Source organism: Heloderma suspectum, chromosome 2, assembly GCF_057233095.1.
Source record: "Heloderma suspectum isolate Gila_16-S chromosome 2, 16-S_ref, whole genome shotgun sequence".
NCBI lineage: Eukaryota > Metazoa > Chordata > Lepidosauria > Squamata > Helodermatidae > Heloderma > Heloderma suspectum.
Window position 1 is genome coordinate 51,277,656 of NC_139459.1, and position 25,916 is coordinate 51,303,571.

The following is a 25,916-nucleotide window of genomic DNA, read 5'->3' on the forward strand; positions in this document are numbered from 1 at the left end:
TTCTTACTTTCAGCCATGGCCTCTTTATTTGTTACAGTTATATCCCACCTTTACTTCCTGGGAGACTAAGGCGGCATACACGATCCTCCTTTCTATTTATCCTCACGACAAGCCTGTGAGGTAGATTAGGCTGAGAGTCAGTGACTGGCCCAAAGTTACCCAGTGAGCTCCATGTCCAAGTGGAGACTTGATCCAGGGTTTCCCTAGCCCCAGTCCAACACTGTAACCACTACACCATGCTGGATCTTCTAGAACAGGACATTCCATTTTCCCCTCCCCTCTGGTTTTCCCCCCAAACTTCCATGGCCACTGAGCATTCTCATTCCTTGGGCGGGGGGGGGGGGTGTCCTAAAGATTTTTCATATTTCTGCAAATCTTTGGGTTGCCCCAAGCCTGCTGGTACTGTTTTGGCTACATAAGCACCAGCACTCTGAAAACAGATTGCTATTAGCATGGAGATTAAGTGATGGGGAAAACTTCACCTATTGAATTCATTATGCACCCATTAAAGGGTTTCAGAGTTCTGTCAAGGAAAAAAAATAGCAAGATTGTGACCCATAGGAGACATAGGACCAGTGTAATCAGCCATATGGGCATTTCAAAGAGACCAAAGAGAAATGTAAACAACAGCTGCCAATGAAGCTTTAAGGTGCTCTCTCTGTCGACCATGCAGAGGAATAAATGAAAGGATAGTGATCAAGCCACTACTTACGTTTCATTGGGCAGCAAATATCAAAGAGTTTTTTATGTCCACATGTATTTATAAGATGTGTACAACTCTATGTCCATGAAGCCATGCATATCCCTAAAGTGTCCATTATTTTGGGTTTGTACAAGGCTACCAATTCCAGCTTCCCAAACAATATTGGGCCACTCAAAAGAGGTAGTTGGTAGATGAACTAGGTTCAAAATTAGGAAACATCATCAACCTGTATAAATATTGAGAAACTTGTGGTGAAAATGGACAGGAATTGGCAAGTACAAAAAGTGTGTGCAGAACGTATGTCCACAGTCATCACAGTCATCAGAGATCTTGGATGTATGATACAGCTTGCAACTGTTGTATCAAAACAGGGAGCACAGCTGTGATACTTAGTTTTGGGATCCGCCAAGGCTAGATTACTTGCAATTCGGCACTAAAACTAGTTTTAGTTTGTTTTTGTGCTTATAACAAAAACAATTAGAGTAAGTGCAAATTGTACATTTAATCATTTCAGGATCTTTACTGACATGTCTGAAGGGGCTGTCAGATCCACACTTGCTTCACTTCTAGGTTCTAGTATCATTCACTGAACCCAGAATCATCAACTGTTAAAGAAAAACTTTACAAGTAAATAATACAAAAGTATTTATTTACATAATTTACATATATAACAGGACCGCTTTCTTTGAAACAGAAAGCTTACAAATGAACATTACACACGATTAAAACATGTGTATCAAACTTTTATCACATTTTAATGGAAATGAAACTCTGTTCCTTAACCCAGGATGTTCAATTTCCTTCTGTTGTTAATATATACAATATTCATAGCCAGAGAGAAACCTGCTTGTTTTAAAGACATTTTAAAAACGTTAACTACGAGAACATGGTTTACAGTGAAAATTAACAGGATCTCTTGTCCTTTCTACTTAGCAAAGAAAGTTAAGGCACCTTATAGCTCAGTTTATCTTTTATATGATTTCTGAAAAATAAATTTGTTTTGCATTGCAATCTAAAATCATTCCAGCAGGTTAAATGAGCAAGTTTTTCATTATTTCAGTAGTCTTTTAAGAGTACATTATTTGAGAGTACTATTATTATAGTACTATTATTATACCTCCTCCATGCATTAACATGAAGAAACACACTTTTTCCATGCTAGAAATGATTCCACTTTAATTTTTACCACTGAAAAACGTTAATGTTTCTCCGAACCCATTGACTTAAGTTTACATTTGGTAAATTATTCACGTGAAGTCAGCTATGGGGGGGGGGGGGGTTCCTTCAGATAATACAAAATCTGTCAAGGTTTGTTAAGCCTGATAATTAATATATTGATTTGCTACTAATAACTACGATAAATTGGGTTGGATCCAGACCAAGTGGATCCATTAAAATCCTTTAACAAGTCCCACTTGTTTCAATGCTCAATACTCTAAGTCTGCATCCAACCCATGGTCTTTGTAGGAAGTGAAAAGAGTCTGTAATGCTATTCATAGAAAATGTATAGTATCAATAATTCTGTCTTGGGATGATATATGCACAAAACAGATTATCCAGGAAAGAGAAGTAGCTACTTAATTATACAAATATTGTAGCATTATTGAACCATTGCAGGTGAGGGCAGCTGCTTCGTAGACATTGCATATATTAATAAATATTTATGGAAAAAATATCTCCGATTGCTAATACCAGTAGAAGAAATAACCAGAATTTAGGATCCAATCACTACCTCACGAAGACTGCAGAGACAGCAGTTCTTAAAGGGCACCTTTTTCAGACTGAACCACGTGGCTAATTTAGACAGGTTTCTAACAATGACAAATGGAAGATGTGCCTTTTAGCAAAATCATGACCTACTGAGTCTATAAACAGGTGGATAGAGACACAAACCTAATCAGATAATAATAGTGGTGGGGGGAGAACTAATCACTCATAATATTATCCATTTATCGTCTTGGAGCTGATCTTACTCTCTCACTCCTGACTTTAACTTTTAATTTCTCCTTTTCAGTGGTGTTACATGTTTTTAAAAAACTTTTAAAAGCTGTGTTTCATTGTTGTTAGCTTTTCATTTCAAATTAGTGCTTAGAACTGGGGAAACGTTAAATTCCTCTTTATCTCCAGGACAGAATCTATAGGATTGTGCTCTCCTTACAAGGAAGCCTCCTATCTCAGAGGCTTCTGAGTATCAAATACCCTATTCAGGCCGCTGCTGGCAGGAGGAGTTGACAGAAGTGATTTTTGCCTCTCTGTCCTTTTAAATGTTTTTCCTCTAGACGAGCCTTTAAGCCCATCTAGAGAGGGCGTGCTAGCATGGGCTGGGCTGGGCTGGGGCTGGGCAGGTCATAGGATTTCTTGTATCATGGCTTCTCCTCCTCCCTCCCCTCAGAACACCCCCTCGAAGGCTGCATTTGTGACCTCAGGAAGAAGCCGGCATGGTTCTGGGGCACCTGCGAGGGAGCGGGGGCAGGGGATCGGAACTCAGAGACTGTTAGCAGTGTCCCGGCCTCCAGAAGGCGACTCCAAACAATCCTATTGTCCCTGGGACACTCTCCAAGGAACCATAGGGTTGCTCTCTCCACTTCACATAGTTATCTTTCTATACATTTAATTTACATAAATATTTTTCACATTTATCTCTGTACATTTAAAATGAATTGATCATTACTTTTTTTGAACCAATTCACATATGCATTTGTTATAAAAATACATTTTTAAAAGCCAATAAAATATTTTAATGTAATTATTATTATTATGACACTGAAAAGTTCAGAATTTGCTTATTTACAGAGATAAGTGATCCCCCTCCTATAAAGATTTACTTCACAAAAAGAAGTAAAGATAATTTACAGCCAGCTCCACAAATGTAAGTATTATATTTAAGTGGTATGTGGACATACAGATATTCTCCATTGTATTTCTAAAGCATAGCCATGCGTCTAGAAGATATTTTTACCAATATAAAACATAGATCAGCTTCTGTCCTGATACAATATAACTTGAAACTTAACATATTGTGTATTTTTTTCTTCAAATGACAGATTATTCAGAATAAGAGAAAAATAATTCCATCTTCCAGTAAGACTGCTTATATTGCACTAAATGTAAGGGCTAATTGAGAATGTATGATGGGTCAAAGTATTACATTGCTATTACAGTGGGTTCTTGAATGTCAGACATCTGGTAAGTTTCTAGGTTACTCTGAATTATCCACCTCCATAAAAATATCACTAAAGAAATATTCTAAGACCCTGGTTGGCCCTTCCTCTTTTTCCTGCTTCTTATAAGATCCTTCGTTCTCAGATAACTCAGAAAAAACCTAAAATAAAAACAAACAGATTATATTTACAGATTGGAAATCTATTACTGTTAAGTATATGCCTAGTAAACGAACATCAGCTAAGGTTCAGAACACAGTCACACAGCAGCATGTGATTTTGCTTATCTGTTTCATAATATGATTTTCTAAATACGTCATACTGCTGTAGACATCTTGAGTTTTTTTTAAAAATCACTGGGTTGGATCCAAAGGTGCCCTTCCATTCAGAGAGGGAGTCTTTCTGTAAATGCTGGAGGCCACCACTCAGTAGACAGAACATTGGCAATTTTTGTCAATTTCCCCTCCCCACTGCAGGCCCTGGCACCACCTTCCACACTGTTTTGGAAAGTCTCCTAATCCACCAGAGCAGATTTTGGAGGCTACAAGGGGAAATTGGCAAATATTGCCTCTCTCCTTTCTGTTAGTAGACTCTAGGCTCACTCTTTCCATAAGGGGAACTCCACTCAGGGGAACTTTGGATCCAACCCAATACAATGAGACTTATGTATTAACTAAAGAGGTTTGGCCTGTACCATGTATAGTTTTACTGATCAGAAGCAACTCAAGCATTGCTTTCTCAAGACGTAAAGCCACAGAGTATATACAGGTGGGTCCATGCACCTGAATTACACATGGTGACAACATTTTGTAGACTACACAATGATACATTTTAACTAATAAAAGCAAACAGGTTTTTTTTTTCCTCTTTGGGTAAATTTTTGACACAGCTACAGGGCAATATTGAGGACAATACTGAATTGTTCACTTCAACCCTGGATGCTATAACTAGAATTCACTGTATATAAATAGCTTAGTACCTCTGATAGAACCAAGAAACCAAAGGTCAAAGGAAGTTGTGGAAAGCAAATAACCATCCAATTTTGATAAATAGGTTAAAACAAAACTTGGTCAAACATTTAGCATAGCAGCGTCTGACTTGAGCAGACTTTGCAGTCCTAAATGCTATTAATCATGAGGTAAAACAATGTGTACATAAATCTGGCCTAAATACACAAGCACCTTTCCATGTGCAACACAAAAGAGATGAAGGACACACTAATAAATGTAGAACCGGGCATCTCTGCACTTCAGAGTTCAGCACACTTACATTTAATAGATTCTCTTGCAAAGATAATCAGCCATACCTGAACAGTAGAAGAGCCTCTAATCTCACATTTGGAAGGCAATGAAATGGCTGATGGAAAGGAATTGTTCCCTTGAAACTCTTTGCTCTTGTCTCTTGAGAACAAAGTTGGACATCCAACAGTGTTTTCGGACACCACTTTATGAGTTTTTTGGAGAGACTGTTTATTCCCTTTAGTTGCTACCTCTTCATCAATATTGTCATTTTTGCAGATTAAAGGTAAAAATCCTAGAGATCTTTGATATGACCTATTCAAAACAATTAAAATCAATGTACAGTTCAATACAAATTGTACTGTAAGTACAATAGTAAAAATAACACACACAGGAACATTAAGACCTCCTGAGACTGATTTCCAACAGGTCTGGATTAACTATTTTGCTATGTATAATGATCTGATAATGTGTTCAAGTGAATAGCATAAACTTATTCTATTACTTGCACTGGGTTTGCATTCTACTTACTCTCCTGCAAAACATTTTAGCAGCAAATCAGGGTAAGTCAGATCTTAGAGTTAACCCAACAACAAATTGTAGGTTAACTTTGGGTTGTTGAACACCTAGGGGGATCTTCATGACAACAGAATGAGAAGCGTTGGAGTATTACCCGAATTTTCATGGAATCGGCTTTGGTACGTCAGGGACACACAAAGAAAGATAAGCCAAGTGTACTGTACCATTAAAATCTGGTTTTCAGGGGTCACACAGCGCTTGAAAGGAACATACTTCCAGGTGGGTTTGGGGGAGTAGAACTGAACATCATCAACCTGGCAGGGGCTGCTCATCCAATGAGAGAGGCTTGTTTCCTGCCCCTGTCCAGGTTCACCCCTGCTACTACATTATTATGAATGGAGAGCAACTACTTCACAATTCTGAAGGCTCCCCCTGCTACTACGTTATCTCCCCCCTTCTTTTCCCCAATGTGTGCACTTTTGCCTTAAGAAGCGAAAATCCCCAATTCTGGAGTGCAGCATCTGAAGGCCCCCCCCCAGCCCCCCAATTTAACCCCATTCCAGCACTCTGCCATGGAGTTATTGCTTCCAACCCCACCCCCCTTTCTCCTTCTCCCTGCTCACAATGAGAAGCTCCTGTAAACCCAAAAGATTGCAATGGCGATTTAAGAGAGCATTGGAGAAGCAAAAGAGCACGTTAGGGTGAGTTATTAAAGTTAGCCTTTAACCCTTTACTGCTTTAGCAAAATACCCTGGAGAAGCTGGAAAAGGTTTGTACATGAGACTTGTGGCTCCAAATGCATAGAGATACATTAAAGATTCACTGCAGGGGAGTGAGATTTATGTCTTACTTCTGAGTAAACATGGACAGAAAGGGGGGGATATGTTAAAGATTAAAAGCAGGCTACCTAAGGTGAATGAGTGTCCCCACTACTGTGGTAATGTTAGGGGTTGCTAATGCGCTTTTGGGGATTTTCTCAGTGGGAAAAAGTACTTCAATTGGGGAAACAAAGGGAATGGGGCACCCCACCCCCTTGACCACGTCACTGCCAGGTCACAGAAGCATGCCCAGGATTTAATGTGGGGGAGACATGGCCCACTCTGACAAAACTGCCAGGGATCTGCTTTCAGTAAAAAAAAGTCAGTAAAAGGTGTTTCAGAAAATGCAGCTTTTCAAGAGGGAAGCGGCTGGTTGACAGCGGATTGATGATGACGTCATCTGTTGCAAAGGACTTCAGACTGCTGTAGCTTTGCACCAAATTGTTCATGAAGACAGCCCTCTAAACCATCCAGAGTGTCCAGATTCAGACACCACACTAACAACCTACAAATGGGGCGATCATAAGTTGTGAACTGAAAGTGGAAGTAAGGAGTGTGCTAGAAGCAGTATGCTCACTCCCACTCATGCCTGGGAATTCATGGGTTAATAAGCCCATAATTCTGCATTACGTGCAAACCAGGTCACACAGTTAATGAGCAAACGTGGCTGCAGAGAGAGAGATTCAAAGCTACTACAAGATTATTCCCAGAAACAACAACAGTTAAATTTAGGGCTAGCAGCCCTAAAGTGGGGTATGTTGTTTTTTCTGCCACACTACAATGTTAAATAAAAGCGGGATGGGGGTGTGTGTGAACATAATAAAAACAGCTGATAGGTACCTGGATAATGGTGTTTTTGGAAGAACTGCTGTGCTTCCAACTTGCTCTGATTGTACAGATTTACAAGAACCAACAAAGTTTCTTTGCTTTTCACTTGTTTCTCCTTTTCCTGCATGGAGTGTTCTTGACACTTGCTCACTTGTACTAGCTGCTTCATCAAGCAGCTTAGCCCCTAAATTCAGAGAGGGCTGAAGCTGCTTTCTTTCTTCCACTTGTAACTCTGTCGTTTCAGGTACTGGTCTAGAGGTAGATGAGATTTTCTTCTTTGAAAGGTTTGATTTTTCTGGGGCGGTTTCTAAGAAAGATGAAGGAAGGAAGGAAGGAAGGAAGGAAGGAAGGAAGGAAGGAAATAAGAAAAAAGAAAAGAAAGAACCTGCTATTGAGCTTGCAACTGAATTCCATTTTACCCTGTGTAAGTAACCCATTTGCTATTTCCCCACAGGCACATCTTCCCATAGATACTCACTGACATCAATGCATTCCCAGGACCCAACTAGTTCCATGAGCCTACAGGTTTTAGACATATTTTTCAAACAAGACCCCCACTCCCAAACCTACGCTGCATGACAAACTGCTTTTAAAACAGGGGAGAGAGTTTCAAACGGACTACCAAACTTTACTTGAATGATCCTCAGAAACTCTTTGGGTTACATTAAAAGCTATTTACAAAACTCATATGTATCATGTGAGAGTTTGTATGTGAATATTAGTATATTTGTTAATATTTATATGTGAAAACAAATTTCACTTACCAGCAGCTTTCCTTGGTATACACTTTAATTCAAGTGAGGTCTCCTGCGTTAAAGGAAATAGGAAAATCAGTAAATAATTTCCTTTTTAGATGTATGTCTCAAAAGCGCAATACAGTTGCTTCTCTAAATTGGTTCCAGCTTTGAATTAACAAAATGGGATTTAAGCTTCTTAATGCTCCATCAGTGTTGTGGTGGATGGCTTCATTCTACAATGGAATTTCATCAGAAATCACAGGGCCTCATTGCCTTAAGTAAGGCAGAATTAATACAGCCTGTGCCCAAAAGTATCCAGATAAAATATGAGTTAAGAAAAAGGGTAAAATAATGAATAGTCTGCAAGATCCACCATCTCAGAGTGAGAACTATCATACATTTAGGGGCTCAATATAGGTGCTCTTCCAAAAGTTTGCTTGATGACCAAATCCATTTTAGTAATTCTTATCATGGAGAGCGCAGGACAGGAAGGCCTGGCATGCTATGGTCCATGGGGTCACGAAGAGCCGGACACGACTGAACGACTGAACAACAACAGTCATGAACATTGATATCAGAAGACCATTAAGATAATGTTAATTTGCTTTTTCAGTTAATTATTTTTCTGGATTCTACTCTAGGCAGTTAAAGCAGAATTTAGGAGCAAACTAAAAAATGCAAGAGCTGTTGTCCATGGCCTCAACTAATATAGTACTTAATCATTTGAGAACCAGGGGACAAACATGGACTGGAAAACTATCTAATTTCTATAACCAGGTCTTTCAGAAAAATATTCATACTTCTCAGATTTCAATGCCAGATTTTTAGAGAGCAGATTCTGCAATACAGTATGTAATCTGTCGTTTTGTGCATGCACATCAGGCAAGATTGAGAAGACCTTTTTTCATAGTCCTGTAATCCACTCCATGAGAAATAGGTTTCTTCCAGAGTTATTGAAAAGACAAGAATCCTAGTCACATTTTACAGAAATTGTCTTCCTGATAGTGAGGAAAACACATAGTTTCACACTGGCTTTAGCTTTAGATAGCCTTCTATGCCCTTGACTTTATTATGGGCAATTTTTAGTATTTCTGCTAGTCCCAGTCTGTGTACTTTTGAAAAAAAAAAGTCATGTCATCTATTCTGATCTTTTATTATTTCATGGTTTCCCATTAGCTTTCTTGTATTTAGTCCCTAGGTTGCTTACATGTTTCTGTAAAGATTTATTTGCCCATTTTACTGTTTATTTAAACCTTGCATTCTCTCACTTTTGTAATGGTTTACTTACTTACAGTTACTTAACGCAATTTTCCAAATTAAGCAAAACATAAGTATAAATAACAGAAGCCAGTTTTCATTTCTAATGAAACCCTCTAAAAGCTGTTCTCCGGCTTCCTAAATGAAAGGTTTGAACTACTAGTTTTAATTCTTTGGAATTTATTCCCTAGCTGTACATGTCTCAGCATAGTAAGAAGCAGAGACATCACCTTGCCGACAAAGGTCCGCATAATCAAAGCTATGGTTTTCCCAGTAGTAACGTATGGCTGTGACAGCTGGACTATAAGGAAGGCTGAGCGCCGAAGAATTGATGCTTTTGAATTGTGGTGCTGGAGAAGACTCTTACGAGTCCCCTGGACTGCAAGGAGGTCAAATCAGTCCATCCTAAAAGAAATCAACCCTGAGTGCTCATTGGAAGGACAGATACTGAAGCTGAAGCTCAAATATTTTGGCCACTTAATGTGAAGAGAAAAGTCACTGGAAAAGACTCTGATGCTGGGAAAGATTGAAGGCAAAAGGAGAAGGGGACGGCAGAGGATGAGATGGCTAGATAGCATCACCAATGCAATGAATATGAACTTGAGCACACTCCACGAGAGAGCAGAGGACAGGAAGGCCTGGCATGCTATGGTCCATGGGGTCACGAAGAGTCAGACATGACTTAATGACTGAACAACAAAATACATGTCTCAGATTGACCTGCATTGCACTACCATACAGTAAGCATTAGGAAGCTGTTAAAACAACTTCCCAGAAAATCAAGCATGCTGTTTTCAATTGCAGCTAATGATACAGGTCCACTCTGGGTTTCATCACAGTGCACAGTACTTAGAAATGAACCTGTGTCTGTTGGTGCCACCAGAACACAATGCTCTGACATATTAGAAGAGCTTTCCCACAATTGTTTCATGAGGCATCCTAAGTTATCTTCACTCAGGTGAAAGACAGCAGACCCAAAAGATTCTCAGTATATTTTGTGATTCTCTAAATTAATCTCTGACCTTATCAGAGCTTTCCAGGTATTCCCATGTAGAAAGAGGTTTTTTCTTCTCAGGAGGATCACCACTTCCTTCAAGAGCTGCAGCACCCCTTTTCAGATACTTCCAAGAGGTTGAACCCAGATCTTCCAACTCTTTTGATGAAGCTGCCTGCAATCCTCCTCTCTCTCTAGTGTTGTCTTCAACAGCTGTTATGGATCCAATGCTGTACAATGTTGCCATGTTAAAATGATGAAATCACTGAGATTTAAACTTAATTTCAAATTTAAAAAAAACTCTTATTAACAGAAAAAATTAAGCAGATTTAAGGCTGCAGTGCTCACCAACCTCTACATGTTAGAAGAGGCTCCACTGAGATCCACAGAATTTCCTTACAAGTAACTACTGCATGATTGGAACAGTAAAATACTATTTTTTACACTGAAAGTCTTTCCTTTTCTTGAGAATCATTTTGCTCTTTACCAAGATAAGGAGTACAATTTAGTTAACTCATTTAGTTAACTTCTACTTGGCAGAGCCAACAACCTCCCATCTTAATAGGATCCCAGATACAATTAGAAAGTTGGGCCAGTAGGGCAAGATGAGGAGCAGGTCTTTGGCTCATAGAAGGGGAGATGGTCCTACTGTCTCCGGTCTTAAGAAATTCTAAGAATAAACATCAGTTCATGCTGAAGTATATTACTACTTACCTGTCTGCTTGTGTCAGTTCCACTGAACCCATATTATCTGGGGTGATAAATACTGGTGCTGGAAGCAGTTCCTCAGAAGATTGTTGTAATGAAGGAGCTACACCACCGCAATCCCCTGGATCAGCTGAGATTTCCACCAATGTTAAAATGAATGTCGGCTCCTCTACAACTGGATATCCGTTGTTGCCACCACTCACTATCAAAATATAGAAGGGGAGGGGCAGGGAGAACAAGACATTAACAATATAAAAACTTAAAAATAATTCTGTGTACTGTATTCTATTCCAAAGCCTACCATGTCTCTTTGTTTTCACAAGTAAAGTGGAATGCAAGTGCTGTAGGAAGAAATTAGGGTTGCTCCTTGTTCAGCTAGATAATATTTGCTTATTTATTTAAAAGTAAGTTTTATTTGTTTATATAAACATTTATATCCTGCCTTTGTAGGCAAAATGCTCATTCAAGGCAGCCTGCAATATGTTACGATAAAACAATATGGCAAAATAAAATATAATTTAAAAGCAATAGAAACAACAAGACCAGAAACAGAAGAGCATAAAATAAATGTAAGAAAATTTCCTAAAAAATGGCCAGAGATTAATACAGCTTTTGATGTCCACTTAAAGGCAGGTAATGTAGGTTCCAGATAAATTTCTCTGGGAAGAGTGTTGCATAATCTGTTTCCATGATGGGAAAGGCTCTGTACGGAAGTGTGCATTGCTTTATATTTTTATATGCTTCATAAAGCCTTCTATAACTTACAACATATATTCTTGTATGTATGCTGTAATACACACATACAATGCCAATCATAATAGATATAGCCAAACAAAAATGGAACCCAAGTGTCTTCTTTAATCATATATGACTGAAACTATGCCTGTGGGTTTCATAATGTGCTGGTTCTAATTTTTTATTATTAAAATAGTTATATCCCACTTTTAAGACACTCAAGACAGCTTATAACATGTCTTAAAACATTTGTTGAATTCAATGCATCTAGCTTCTATTTTCCCAAAGTAGCTTTTCTCTTAGTACCTTCTTCTATGTTCACATAAATGAGCACAAATAAGTCTTATGAAAAATGTTGAAGGGCCATGTCTGATTAACTTAACTGTTACATGTGTTGGGTGGGAGGAGGATTGCTCCTAGACACCCTGACTGTATATCCCACTGAACTTCCAACATATGGACATATAGGCCCAGTTGGTACATAACGATAACCCATGGGTTGTTTAAACCATGGGTTGTCGGGGCAGCAAGCAAGCACGCAAGCGGCCTTCCGCGCACTCGCCCCTTCTGCTTAGCATCAGCTTTCATAAACACCCTGTTCCTAGATTGTCTCATGCAATGTATGAACCTGGAACAACCTAATTGTTTGAACCTATGGTTTGTTGTTTGGTTAAAACTTTGGGCTGTTTGATCCTCAACAACTCAGATTTCTGGGGCGGTTCACACATGCGCTCACTTTGCACACACAGCAAATGAAGTTACAACTAGCCCTAAACTATTTCAAGTCCTCACCACAAGAATTTTTAAAATACCATTAAAGTACTACCCTTTAAACGCACTGCATGCCTCAATCTGAGAGAATTTAATAACTTTAAAAATGTTGATCCATATTTGCATTTGTTTCTCTTCTTTTAGTCTAACTTACATATGAAAATTTTGTTTATGTAAAGCTAGTTCCCAAAAGCACCAAATACTTGATTGTAAAATAGCATAAAATATACCTGCAGTCATCTCTGTGGTTGCTGAAATACTAGAATGCTTGCTTGCTTCAGTCTAGTAATAAAAATATCACAATTAAAATATTAAACATGCCAAATAACTCCAGTGCTCAGCAAATATAAATGAGATTATAAAACTATGAAAATGTCTTGATAGTTGCTTTTAAAGAACTACATTTTTATCCATGTTGTCAGGGCACAGTACAAACACCTTAATAAATAAAAATAAAAATAGCCCACTCTTCCAAAAAAGATACCACTAAAGAATGAAGCAAGAAGGAAACATGAGACTTGGCAAAAGTTATAACCCAATATGAAGAATCTCTGAATGACACCACTTATGTAATATTAGCCAAGAATAAAATTGTGGCTATAAATTTACCTTATAACTACTTAGAAACAAATAACTTTGGCCTGTAGCATGATTTTTGCCAAAAATGACTCACAGGAAAGATGGCTCCATAATTCAAAGAAAATACATTCCTGAAAAAATTCCTTAATTCCTATGTAGGACATTTTTCTTGTAGGACTTTTTTCTGTCTAAACATGCATATGATTGTACCCTAAACTATTCTAATTATTGCATTGTTCATCCAAAACCTCAGAACCTAGAGCTGCTTCAGAAATGGCATTTTACCTATGGTGCTTTTCTCATTAATAGCTAGCAAAAAAGTTAGTCCAAACATTTGTCAGAAGAACATGTCTTTTCAGTGTAGATGACCACTAAAAAATTAGTCAAAAAAAGAAAAAATCTAATCAGGCGTCCAAATTCAAAGCAATATTTTAGGTAAACTAGATGAGCTGCTAAGCAACAAACTGGCACACAGAAACCATTTTTAGAAAAGGACTAAAAAATTTTAGAAAAGGGGTAGAGCAGGGAAGAGAGAGAAGACCTTACACAGACAATATGCATGCAAACAGTGATGTCCTATTTCTGCAGACACACATATGCACACACATACTCTCTAAGGCTGCAATCCTATGTTCGCTAGTCAGCAGCTAGACAGCCATAGAATAGGTCGGTTCCTGGGAACTGACTTCTGAGCCCATGCCCCAAGGTTGGTTCCCTGAAAACCGACCGCCATCCCCTACTGTGCTGCCTCATAGGCACCACAGATCAGCTTCGTGCTCCATGTTCAGAAGAGGAGTGCGGAGTGGTGAAAACGGGGCGTTCCTGGGGGTGTGCCGGGGTGAGGAGGCCAGAAGTGCCGTTTCAACGCTTCCTATGCGGCGTCCAGCATCCACACACACCCCGCTCCAACTTCCCACGGCTAGACAGCCAAAATCAGCTTTCTAGCCACGAATGCAGGGCGGCTGAAGTGCGGAGGGGACAATCCCCTCTGCACTTCTCCTGCCCTGCACTGGATAGGCGGTCGCCTCCAAGTTCAGAGGCGGCCGCCTATCCTGATAGGGTTGTGCCCTAAGGGAGCAATCTAACAGTCCCTGGAAGAGCATCCCAGAGACATAGAATTTTTTGGATTCCTCCTTGCAAAGCTGTAGACACTCCTACAACTTCAGGAGGGGGACCCTGAGATGCAATCCATCCCTCCCCGTTGAGGTCACCACAGAAAGAACCATGGTGCCTGCTTCCGAGGTTGCAAAAGCGACCTTCGATGACCTCATAGACGTCCAGAAAGGGGCATTTCAGGGGGCAGAGAAAGGAAAGGCTGGGATCTACTATATCCTGTGGCCTCTCCAACCAGGCCCTGACAGCGTGACTCCTCTAGATAGGCTTAGAGGCCCATCTAGAGGGGGGAAATGCAAAGGAGGATGGAGGGGCAAAAATCACCTCCACTACTCCTCCTGCCATGCTGGCAGTAGTCTGGCAGGGCACAGGATACTCAGAAGCCTCAGAGATTGGAGGCTTCTGTCTAGTGAGCAGCAATCCCATAGGACTGAGCCTTAATTGTATTAGATATACCCAGAATTGACTACTGAATATGGTAGATTTACTGTAATAGCCATAACTTTTTATTTTTTGTAGTAACTTTCCCCTTTTCTTATCTCCCATGAAGTAGCTATTTCAGTTAAGTAAAACAACAACCAAAACTTCTTACCTGTGGAACTACAACTGTAGACAACTGTAGGTGTTCAACAGGACCAGGAGCTTGGACATTAATTTTTGTGTTGGGGTCATTTGGCGATTCAGGAGGGCAAGTTTCTGCTTCTGGATAAAGTTTTGGGGCATTTAACTCTGATGCAACTTCCCAAGTCTCTCTTACCAGGTTTTCTCTTTGGAAAAATTAACATAGTTTAACTTTATAAAATGCTTACCATTTAAATATTATGAAATGTTTTTATACTGCATAACTTGAAAGAAATGGCAGCAGGTTTATGATCATTCTTTCTCAAAGTGAATGAAGATACCTTTAAACACTCCAGAAAATTTGTGTTATAGGGTGGCTATATAAATACACTAATAAATGAGTAAATGTAAATATGTTCAGCTGGTAAGGAATACAATGTCTGTTTTTTAAATATGTCCTCTCCAGGAAAGATGTTCAATTACTCTCATGCATCAAAAATTACTTGGGGGAAATTGAAGAGGATTAATACATAAAGATTAAGAACACAAATACTATTTAGAAACCAACCAACCATATTTAACTGTAAGTTTCCAACAATTCTGGTGATCTTCATCCTGCATATATCCCCATTTTATAGAACACTCTACATATTTCAAGCACGTTGGCTCGGAGCACCCAAGAGAGATGCTAAATGTATTAGCATATAAAACAGAAATAGAGTTTGTACCTTTCCGTGTTGTTCATCTGCATCGCAGGGCCAGCACTTCCAGGCTGTAAATCTCGGTTCTCTGCAAAGCTGCTCTTAGCTAGTTCATCCAATTTGAAATTCTGTTCCAGTTCAACTTTCTGCTCTTCCATAGCACTTTCTGACACTTTCTCTTCTGTTATTTTAGACATTAGAATTCCGCTTAGTATAGCTTGCAAAAACACCTATACCATTTTGGATGAGTTTAAACACTGACAGGACATCATAGTTCACTTAATCCCTGACTGCTCTTGATATACGGAGGATGAAATGATGTGGAGTTTTATTCGCTACAAAGAGCTCATAATCAGCAGCAAAACTGCATGTGGCTGTCTTGGAAGGGCAGTCAACTACCTACTACTGCTCAGTGGAGGAACAAATATGGGTATATTGCAATGATGCAGAAACTAATGGAATTGGTACACAAGGCCCATAAACTTCAGGGGTGGGGTAGGGGGAGACATTCTTCAAAAACTGGACACCCAATCTTAGTTTTGTTGATAGCCATAAATAATAAAACCAGACAAGCACCCAACAATCTTCACCCCATGCTTCTTTAGTTATTTTAATGTTAGGACTGAAAAGACTTACCATTCTGGATTTCATTTGTTTGCTCCACACCTGAACTCAGACCAAGAGATTTTTGTGGGACATTCCAGTTTAGCCCCAGGCCTCTGTTAAGATTTGGTTTGAGTTTAGGAAATCTGCATCTTGCTAGCCTGGATGTTTTACTTCCTTTGGAAGAAGATAAATCACTGTAAACAAACAGAATATACACTTAATGATCTCAACTCTTGATTTTAACATTCAGACAGAAAAAGTAATACAAATCTTGGCCAGAAAAGACACAGGAATTCCTTTGGTAGTCCATCTCAAACTTCCACTTAAGAGCATTTTATGGTAGGTTTGCCATTATCAGATATAACAACACGGGCATGAGCTTGTGAAAGGATGAGGTGCTTAGTTCCTGACCACTGTGTAAGTTAACCCTACACATCTTTAACATTTCAAAGCATAGACCTAGCATAAAGAAAAGTATTCAGGTTACAGAACATGGCTCCTTCATTGTACTGTCAAATGTATTTAGATGGGATGACTAGAAAATTGAACTTGGGGTGGAGAACAGCAGGCAGAGGTTAATAACAACTATGAAATATCAAGATATCACGGTAATAATACTCATACTCTAAAGAATAAGTGAGATTCTTAACTAAACAATATCTGATATGTTTAGTATAGCAATACAAACCTTCCAACTCTAGTTGTTTCCTGTGAACATTCTTCCCAAACTGGTGTACCATGATACTCTGGAGCAGCTTCATTTGCACTGTGTGAAGAAACCAGTTCAGTTTTTGAAGATGCAGGCCGTGACACATTAGTTGCTTCTTGTAAGCAATCTTCCAAACCTGAGGGTTCAGTACTGTGATCCTCTGTAGCAGCTTTGTTCATATTATCTGAAGAAACCAGTTCATATTTTGAAAGCGCAGAACATGCCATATTATAATGGACGATATTTTGCTCTTCATTATGCTTATCTGGAAAGCTATCAGGAACATTCAGTTCATCTTTACTGGGAAATTCCTGAGTTTTCTCTTTTTTCACAAAAAGAAAAAATTGAAAAAATATACCTTTAATTTCTGTATATATTCATGTATGTATGTCTGTTCCAATGGGAACATTCCAATTTTTAAACTTCTAGTGACTCAATATTCCAAAACATTACATTTTGAAATGTTAAGTAGATTTCACTAAATTATACTATAACATGCTGCAATAAAAGCACCCATGAGATTAGAAACTCAAAATTCCGCAACTGGAATAAGTTCTACTGCTTAATTAAATCTGTAAATCTTATGTTGCAGGGCTACGGAACCATACTGGGTCCAGGGACGGGATTGTCTCCCCTCAGAAACTGCTGGGAGCCACATGACACCAGGGTGTGACATCAGAGGCAGGCCCCCGCCCTTGACATCATTGTGTCTCTGGCCGAAGCATCATCTAGAGCTCTTCCAGCCAGTGCCTCTGTCGTTCGCTCCATGCAGGCTTTTCCTGGGTAGTGTGAAGCCAGGTCCCCAAATGAGGTGCCAGCTTTGTTCCTGCAGCCAGCACCAGCTTTGTTCCTGCAGCCAGCACCTTGGTCAGGGAGTTGGCTTTGCTTGGGCAAGGCTTTCTCCAGCTAGGAAAAGCCCAGGCAGAGCAAAGCCAACCAAGGTGCCTCCTTTGGCTTGGAGGCACAAAGCTTGCCTAGCTCTCCTCACAACGCAAGAGAGAAGCGGACCAGACATGAGGAAGAACAAGATGTTATATTTCCATAGCGTTAGAACAATGGATTTATTCAACACTTGTTTTGATGTCTTATAATAGTTTTATTCTCACACACACACAGTTGTAAAGCGCTATATGATAATTCTGATTATACCTTGGGTGCTGATGTTTATCTGGAACACTGGATCTCTCATAGCAAGTAAAGTCATGGCTGCTTCAGTACTTCCATCACTAATCCCTAAAAAAAGTGTTCATATGTATGATTATAAACAAAGAAACAAACCATTAACGTTTCCCTAATACACCCCCCAAAATGGCTTTTTGCTAATTTTGAAGAGAGAGAAAAATTTTTGGAGCATCTTCGATATCAGAAGCAGTTTTTAAACATCTGCACAACTCAGCATCACTCATCTACCAATCCCAAAGTGGTTTCAACGTATTTTACAGTGCAATCCTATACATATCCAGTCAGAAGTCTCATTGTTTTCAATGGAGCTTACTCCCAGGTAAGTGTGTATATCATGGGTGAGTAACCTTCTTTCTGCCAAGGGCTGCATACCCTCATCAGTAATCTGTCAGGGGTTGCATGTTGATGGTGAGTGGGGCCAAATCCAGCAGTGAGGGCCAGAGCCAAAAGTGGGTGAATCACCCCTTCTTGCATTCTGTTTCTGCCACTCCCTTCTTTCTCTCTTTCTGCAACCCCACTTTTCTCTCTCTCCCTCTTCTTTCCTACACAGCTGGCTGCCAGGAAAGGGAGAGATTGCTTTTGCTAGAAGTCTGAACTGATCACATGCAGGGGGCTTTTGAAATTAGGCTGAGGGTGGCAGGAATTTCGACCAGTTGCCCACCCCGATTGCATAGGATTTTAGCCTTAGAAGAAGGCTAAAATCCTTTAGTCTCACTGCTTGGAAGCCTCTGAGCTCGGAGGTTTCCGAGGTTCCTATGCCCTGCTGGGCTGAAACCAGCAGGGGAGGAGAAGTGGCGGAAACTATCTTCGCCTCCCAGTCCTTTGATCTTTTGAGTTTTTGCTCAACAGACACTTTGGAGGGGGAGGGAGAGAGGCTGGAGGAGGCTCAGAATAAATCATATCCTGGCATCTCCAGTCTCCTCCCCTGCCACCAGAATGCCCCCTTTCCTCCTCCTCTGAGATCGCTTCTCTGACCTCGGATAGCAGCTGCCATGATTCTTTCCATGCCAGCTGCAAGGGGGCAGGGGAAGGGGGTCAGATCTCCAACTTCCCCTTCTGAGGTCGGAGCACTGTCTCCAACTTTGTAAGGGTTTTTCTGAGTAATCTTATGGTCCCTGGTACATTCTCCCAAGGACTATAGGATTGCTCTCTTATTGGTTATTTTAGTGAATGAGAGACTTGGGGGTCTTTAAAATCAAACAAAAACAGTTTTTAAAAAAAGATCAGTATTACTAAAATTCACATGTTTGACGAGGGAGACCTGACTGATGCATTCACTTGTTCGATGTTTACACCTTGGACCATTTACCTGTTTTCTTATTTTGTTCTTCTGGTGTAATAACCTTGGGAATAAAAGAAACACAGGTCAACTACTATATTTCTAAATGTTATTTTCAATTAAATTAAATTCTGCAGATTACATTTTTCACTTAGCACTGCTGGTGACAATTAGAAGTCTCCATAAACAAGGGATAAGATTCCAACTTAAATACTGAGATGGGGAGTGTACACTGAAGAAAACAGCTATGCCTATATTAAAATTAGGAATTCTAGTAACACTAAGATGTGATTTGTGTCACTGCTTTAATAAAAATAATAGAATAGTGAGAAAGGGTGCAGTTATTTGAGTACAAATTCAATGTAATTATCAGTGCTGCTAACAACTTTGTGTTCAAGGACTCTTAAAAAAGATTACTCAATAGCAATTTCTATAAAATGATCAGTTATGACTCCTGTCACAAATAAAACCCTCTTACACACATACACACACACACACACACACACACGCACACTCTTCAGATAAAGATGGAATGGACAACACTGAAGATATAAGCTCAAGTTGACAGGCCTTTACAGTAGGGGTGGCTAACACGCAGCCCATGGGCATCATCCAGAGCACTACAGAGCACCAAAAAAGGTGAAATTTAGCTAAATCTGAAGGACCGCCTTCACCCATATCAGCCTGCCTGCACTTTAAGATCAGAAAAATTGTCCCTTGTCATTTGCCCACCCTTGAGAGCAGTCAGGTAGGTGATCACACATAAGGGGCCTTCTCTGCAGTGGCCACATGCCTTTGGAACAAGCTGCCATTGGAGGTCCGCCATGAACTGTCATTGCAGACTTTTAAGAAGGCCTTGAAAACATATTATATTATTCTGGCCATCTCGTGATATGACTGCTGCGGTTGCTGTTATTGCCACTGTTGTTGTTGCCGGTTTTATTGTTGGCTTTTATTGTTGTTTTCGTGTTTTTAGCGCTTTTAATATTTGAACTGTTTTTATGTATTTTATTGCTGTAAGACACCTTGGAAGGGCTTCTGCCCTGAAAGGTGGCCAAGAAATGTTTTAAATAAATAGATAGATAAATTTTGGGCACTCAATTTTTTTTGTTAAAAATATATTTTTAAAAAATATTTTTGGGTCATCCAGCAGCCCATGAGAGAGTGAAAATGGCCCCCAAGTCCAAAATTGCCCAACCCTGCTTCACAGCTGGTCATTCCAAAACTAACTGACTGTTGCCATGTAGTACCCCGACGGCGGGCCTTCTTGGTAGCAGAAACCCTCCCTTGTGCGGTTCGGGAGGCAGAAAATGTGGCATCTTTGAAACACCTCCTGAAAACACTCTTGTTCACTCAGGCTTTCCCTGGGCTGTAATTAATTTAATCATGCCACTCCATCTTACTGCTCCTTGCATTGCTTTTGTTGTAATTAGAATTGTTTTTAAGGTTGTGTTTTTAATATTGCATTTTAAATGTGATTTTAATATTTATATGTGAAATGCTGAGGGATTTTATTATATTTAGTGGTATATAATATCACAAATAAGTAAAATAAACGGTGGCAAGTAAGGGGCAGCAGCAGTTCCAAGGTGGGGAGTGACAAAGATGAAAGGAACATGGTGGTGGACAAATTGCTACAGTCATAAGGTGTTACCAAGATCTCATTCTCAACACTTCTAATGTTTAACAGTTCATTCTGACCAACTCAGGCATGCTTACATTTAACACTAGAGAAAATAAAGTTTTAATAAAGTATATATCATAAACAGGGAAATAAAAATAATACTTACAACTTGTGAATACAATTCTTTACCTCCCTGTATCACAGGCTGAGCAACTATATTCAGTTCGAGGGGTGGATATGGGTCATCTGCAACATTCTCATATATCTCGAGCTGTTGGAGGCGGGGGTGGGGAGCATGACAACTCAGTTTAGTAGTCCCTAAAAAGCCACCCACACCCCAAAAAGAATCTAACAGATTCCCTATGTATATTGCAATTGTTTTCTGCACGCTTAAAAAATATCTGAACTGAAGCTGCACTATGGCCACGTTCAGATGATCAGAGGAGGAAAAGAAGCCACCATGGCTTCTTTTCTCTGACCCCACACATGCAACCGCCATCTGCGTAATTACCTATGACATCACACGGGTTACCATGTTGTCCAAACCCAGCACGGTGTGCAGCGGGGATGGCTTCTTACTCACCCGCAACCCCTGCTACAAGCCATGGGATGTGAGGTGGGTAAAAAACCACTCCTGCTGCACACCACGCCAGGTTCAAACAACACGGCAACCCATGCGGTGTCACGGGTAATTCTGCAAATGGCAGTCGCATGCACGGTGCACACATGGCATGCACAGGGCAGAGAAAAGAAACCACAGTGGCTCCTTTCCCCCGCCATGATTGTCCAAACGCAGTCTATATTTTCAAAAAGAATTGAGAAGTGCCATAAGTTTCAGACTTCTCAAAACACAATTCCGAAGGAGTTTATGCAATAGCTCAAATGATACTTCTAGCAAGTATGCAAAAGATTGTATATACTTCAGGTTAGAACTGCAACGAAGCATATAACAATATTAAGATGAGCAATTCCTAATGGGAAAGAGGGCTGGAGAATCCAGTCACATCAAATAGTTGCAGAAGGGACCTTGTGAGCAAGTCACCAGCCTTCCAGCAATGCAGACCATGGAAAAGAACTTCAGGTTCTTAATTGAATGGTTAACATTCACTCATGTTGTATTGTGTAGACCAGGGGTGGACAGACTTCAAGCTTTCAGGATCTACTTTGTTTTTTACTTGAATCTGAAGATCCAGCAACTGGGATCAGGTGCAAATTAGTGGGGAAGGGAGATCATGCACTAAGAATTAAAGAACAGGTGCCCTTTTGTTTTCAATACCAGAACCAAGTTCACAGTCCTCTCACACAAAAATCCACTCCTGGTCTTCATTTTAGCAGCCTAACTTATGGTGGGAAAGGAGTCTTATTGATCTTTCTTGTTGAACTATCACAAATTGTCCGGAGATGTACCAGTAGATCTCAATCTACCTTCTGCCCACCCAATGTAGACTGTCTTTCTCAAGACAGAATGACTTTTCAACTGTCTTTTCCATTAATCTATCCCTGATCTTTAATACTTAAAGATTATTAAGTATTAAGTAAGTGTCTGGGGTCTACTATTTATTGCTTTAGGTTGGAAAGATATGCTGAGCAGCACTTGTAAGTAGGGCCAATCAGAAACATGGAATGAAGTGGCATATTCTACATTATACCTGCAGTCATCTCTTTATAGGGATTTCTTGCTTACCTCTTCCATAGTTTCCTCAATCTGCACAGGAACTGGATTGGGAGACCGAAGCCCTTTGGGGACAAACACTGGAGCTTTATTGACTTCCTCTGGTGAAAAGCATTCAACTTCATAGTCTGGCTCAAAGTCATCATCATCACCATCATCATCTTCTTCCTGAGAAGAAGCCCTAAGGGTCACCAGGTTAACCTTTGAACTTCCATATTCTTTTCTGGGTTTCTTACGAAGGGCTGGTCTTAAGCTTCTGCCTCTGGTAACATTTGGTTTAATTTTCTGGTGCTGCTTCACCTTTTCGCTATTGATGTTCTCACATTCAGAAGTGGGAAGTGTCCTTGAGTCACATATGTTTTTCCTCTGTTTCAGTGTCCTTCCAGGTTGTTTTCTAAGGATAAAAGAAGATATTTTGATAAAGCAGAATTGACTGTAAAGGGTGGAAAAGCAAGGAACAAGCCTTAAGGATGTATAATTATATTTCCAGTATAAAGAAAGGGATACCAGATGACAGGCAAGTTTCATAAACTACAAGATTGTTGCTTACGTATCTTCTTTTAGGGACCTGCATTACAGTGCCTTGCATTAAGTATTCACCTCCCTTTGACTTTTCCACATTTTGTTGTGTTACAACCTGGAATTTAATTAGGATTTCTTGTCATTGATCTACACAAAATAGTCCATAATGTCGAAGTGGGGGAAAAACTACATATTTTACAAAATGATTTACAAATAAAAAGCTGAAAAGTCAGGATTGCATAAGTATTCGCCCCCTTTGCTGTGACACCCCTAAATAAGCTGTGGTGCAACCAACTGCCTTCAGAAGTCACATAATTAGTCAAATGGAGTCCACCTGTGTGCAGTTCAAGGATCACATGATGATACACCTATTTCTCAAAGGACCCAGAGTTTGTTGGAGAGCATATCTAAAGACACAGCAAAATGAAGACCAAGGAGCTAAAAAAACAAGTCAGGGATAAAGTTCTGGAGAAGCACTAACCAAGGTTGGGTTATAAAAAAAATCCCAAATTATGAACTTCCCCTGGAGATTGTAATAATGAATATCAAATTCATTATTACAAAATGGAAAAAATATGGCACAACCGTGACTGCCTAGAGAAGGACATCCACCAAAATTCAGTGACCAGGTAAGGAGGGCATTAGTCAGAGAAGCAACTGAGAGGCCAATGGCCCACAGCTGAGATGAGAGAAACCGTCCATGGGACAACTGTCACCTGGATGCGCCACAAAGCTGGGCTTTATGGAAGAGTGGAGAGAAGAAAGCCATTGCTGAAAAAAAAACATCAAATCCCATTTGGGTTTTGCCAAAAGGCATGTGAGAGACATAGCAAACAAGTATAAAAAGGTTCTGTGGTCTGATGAGACCAAAATAGAACTTTTTGGCCTCACCACAAAACACTATGTGTGGCGCAAAGCCAACAGTGCTCACAGCCCTGAGAACACCATCCCCACGTTGAAGCATGATGGTGGCAGCATCATGTTGTGGGGATGCTTTTCATCGGCAGGGACTGGGATACTGGTCAGGATTGAGGGCAAGATGGATGGAGCCAAATAATGGGCAGTTCTAGAGCAAGACCTGTTTCAGTCTGCTAGGGACCTGGGACTGGAGCAGAGGTTCATCTTCCAGCAGGACAATGACCCTAAACACACAGCCAAAACCCATACTGAAGGGTTTAAAAACAAGAACCTGAATGTCTTAGAATGGCCCAGTCAAAGCCCAGACCTCAATCAGACTGAGAATCTGTGGCAAGACTTGAAAGTTGCTGTTCACCAACAGTCCCTATGCAACCTGACAGAGCTTGAGCAATTTTGCAAAGAAGAATGGACAAAAACTGCAGGATCCAGATGCACAAAGCTGGTAGAGACTTACCCCAAAAGACTCACAGCTGTAATTGCTGCCAGAGGTGCTTCTACCAAGTATTGACTCAGGGAGGTGAACACTTATGCAACCAACAAATGTCAGCTTGTTTTTGTTTAATTAACTTTTGTGCCACAATAAAAATATTTTGCACTTTCAAAGTATTTGATTGTGTAAATCAAATGGTAAAAATGCCAATTAAATCCATTTTAATTCCATGTTGTAGCACAGCAAAATGCGGAAAAGTCAAAGGGCAGGAGGGGGGATGAATGCTTATGCAAGACACTGTAAGTGACCTATACAGATTAAGTATTCTAGTTTTATGTATTCATAAAAGCATGCATATCCCACCTTTCCATTTAAAAAAAGATCATGTTCAAAGTGCATTTTTACCCTTTTAGTGTTTCAGATGCTCTCTCCTGGGCAGAAGGGAGCTTAGAGATTTCTTTCTGGATTTGTCTTTCACTTTCTGAGGACCACTCTGACGAGTCACATTTTCCAGAATCCTTGCTTCTTGTCAGCGACACTGCCTCAATGCCATCTATACATTTTTTTTGCCTCAAAGATTCAGAAGATGATGCAGCTTCCACCAAATTTCTAGAATTGTGCTGGAAACAAAGGAAATATGTACCACATTAAGAATGTTTAACTTTTTAGTATCCTTTATGGACAACTTGAAATTTTTTCTCCCTTTCACCCAGCTTTAGACAAAAACAGACAACTTACTTCGTTAAAACTCAGGCCAATACTGCAAACTCTTAAATGTCATTAAAGCAGCATATATCTTTGTTTTACACTGAAGGAAGCTTTCCATTTAACACCTTTTTAAAATTAAGAAGGGCCAGCCAGTCCCAAGGGCTTTGAACCCAGTTACAGATTCTGCTGAAAGAACAGGAATTTCCTGCCACTTCCTTCCCCCTGCTGCTTTATGCACCCCCTGAAAAGCTGCTCCTGAGAGTTGGGGGACTTTTCTAAAATAGTATTTGTTTGTGTGTTTTATTACATTTCTATACTACCCAATACCCAAAGCTCTCTGGGCAGTTCACAAAACAAAATTTAAAACCATAAAATACAATAACATAGCAAAACGTAATATAAAAACCTTAAGTTTAAAACTGAATAAAACCAAATTAAAAACCAGAGTAAAAGCCAGCAACAGTACAAATTTCAGTGTTCAATGTGGCGTGGCAGGCTGCATTGGGGGTGGGGGGATGGGGGAAATCAGAGAAACACCCTGTGTATAACTAGAAGTGTTTTCCATGTTCAAACTAGAACTTTGTAGCAGCCAAGCTATGGTCTCATGCATTATTTCAAACGGATCGCTTCTATAAAATATGTCCACATGGTACTAAAGATGGTCTGAGAGAGCATACAAAAGTAAATTGATGTTCAGCTTGTTCCTGCAAATCCAGCAATGAAAAAACCATCAGAAGATGATTTAGGACAGGGTGAGCAACTGGTGGTCTTCCAGATGTTTTGGCCTACAACTCCCATCAGCCCTACCCATCATGAGGGCGGATGAGAGTTGTAGGCCAAAAC

General features: G+C 39.9%; 1 protein-coding gene across 6 annotated transcripts in view; it reads right to left on the bottom strand.

The window, feature by feature from the left end:
• Nucleotides 1-1,334: 1,334 nt before the first annotated feature.
• BDP1 (BDP1 general transcription factor IIIB subunit) overlaps nt 1,335-25,916 on the bottom strand; it is an 80,656-nt gene continuing 56,074 nt past the window's right edge. For 4 of the 6 annotated variants that reach the window (XM_084833517.1, XM_084833516.1, XM_084833515.1 and 1 more), the window contains exons 27-42: nt 24,771-24,985; nt 22,508-22,889; nt 20,990-21,094; nt 19,230-19,263; nt 17,888-17,971; nt 16,718-17,060; nt 16,060-16,223; nt 15,451-15,604; nt 14,754-14,928; nt 12,700-12,751; nt 10,970-11,165; nt 10,284-10,485; nt 8,032-8,074; nt 7,280-7,574; nt 5,171-5,417; nt 1,335-4,025 (exon numbers count right to left, since the gene is read on the bottom strand). In XM_084833517.1, the coding sequence (XP_084689643.1) occupies nt 3,903-4,025; nt 5,171-5,417; nt 7,280-7,574; nt 8,032-8,074; nt 10,284-10,485; nt 10,970-11,165; nt 12,700-12,751; nt 14,754-14,928; nt 15,451-15,604; nt 16,060-16,223; nt 16,718-17,060; nt 17,888-17,971; nt 19,230-19,263; nt 20,990-21,094; nt 22,508-22,889; nt 24,771-24,985 (2,814 nt within the window). In that variant the 3' untranslated portion in view covers nt 1,335-3,902. The remainder of the gene's footprint in view (nt 4,026-5,170; nt 5,418-7,279; nt 7,575-8,031; nt 8,075-10,283; nt 10,486-10,969; nt 11,166-12,699; nt 12,752-14,753; nt 14,929-15,450; nt 15,605-16,059; nt 16,224-16,717; nt 17,061-17,887; nt 17,972-19,229; nt 19,264-20,989; nt 21,095-22,507; nt 22,890-24,770; nt 24,986-25,916) is intronic. The other 2 variants (XM_084833520.1, XM_084833518.1) reach the window with 1 other exon arrangement.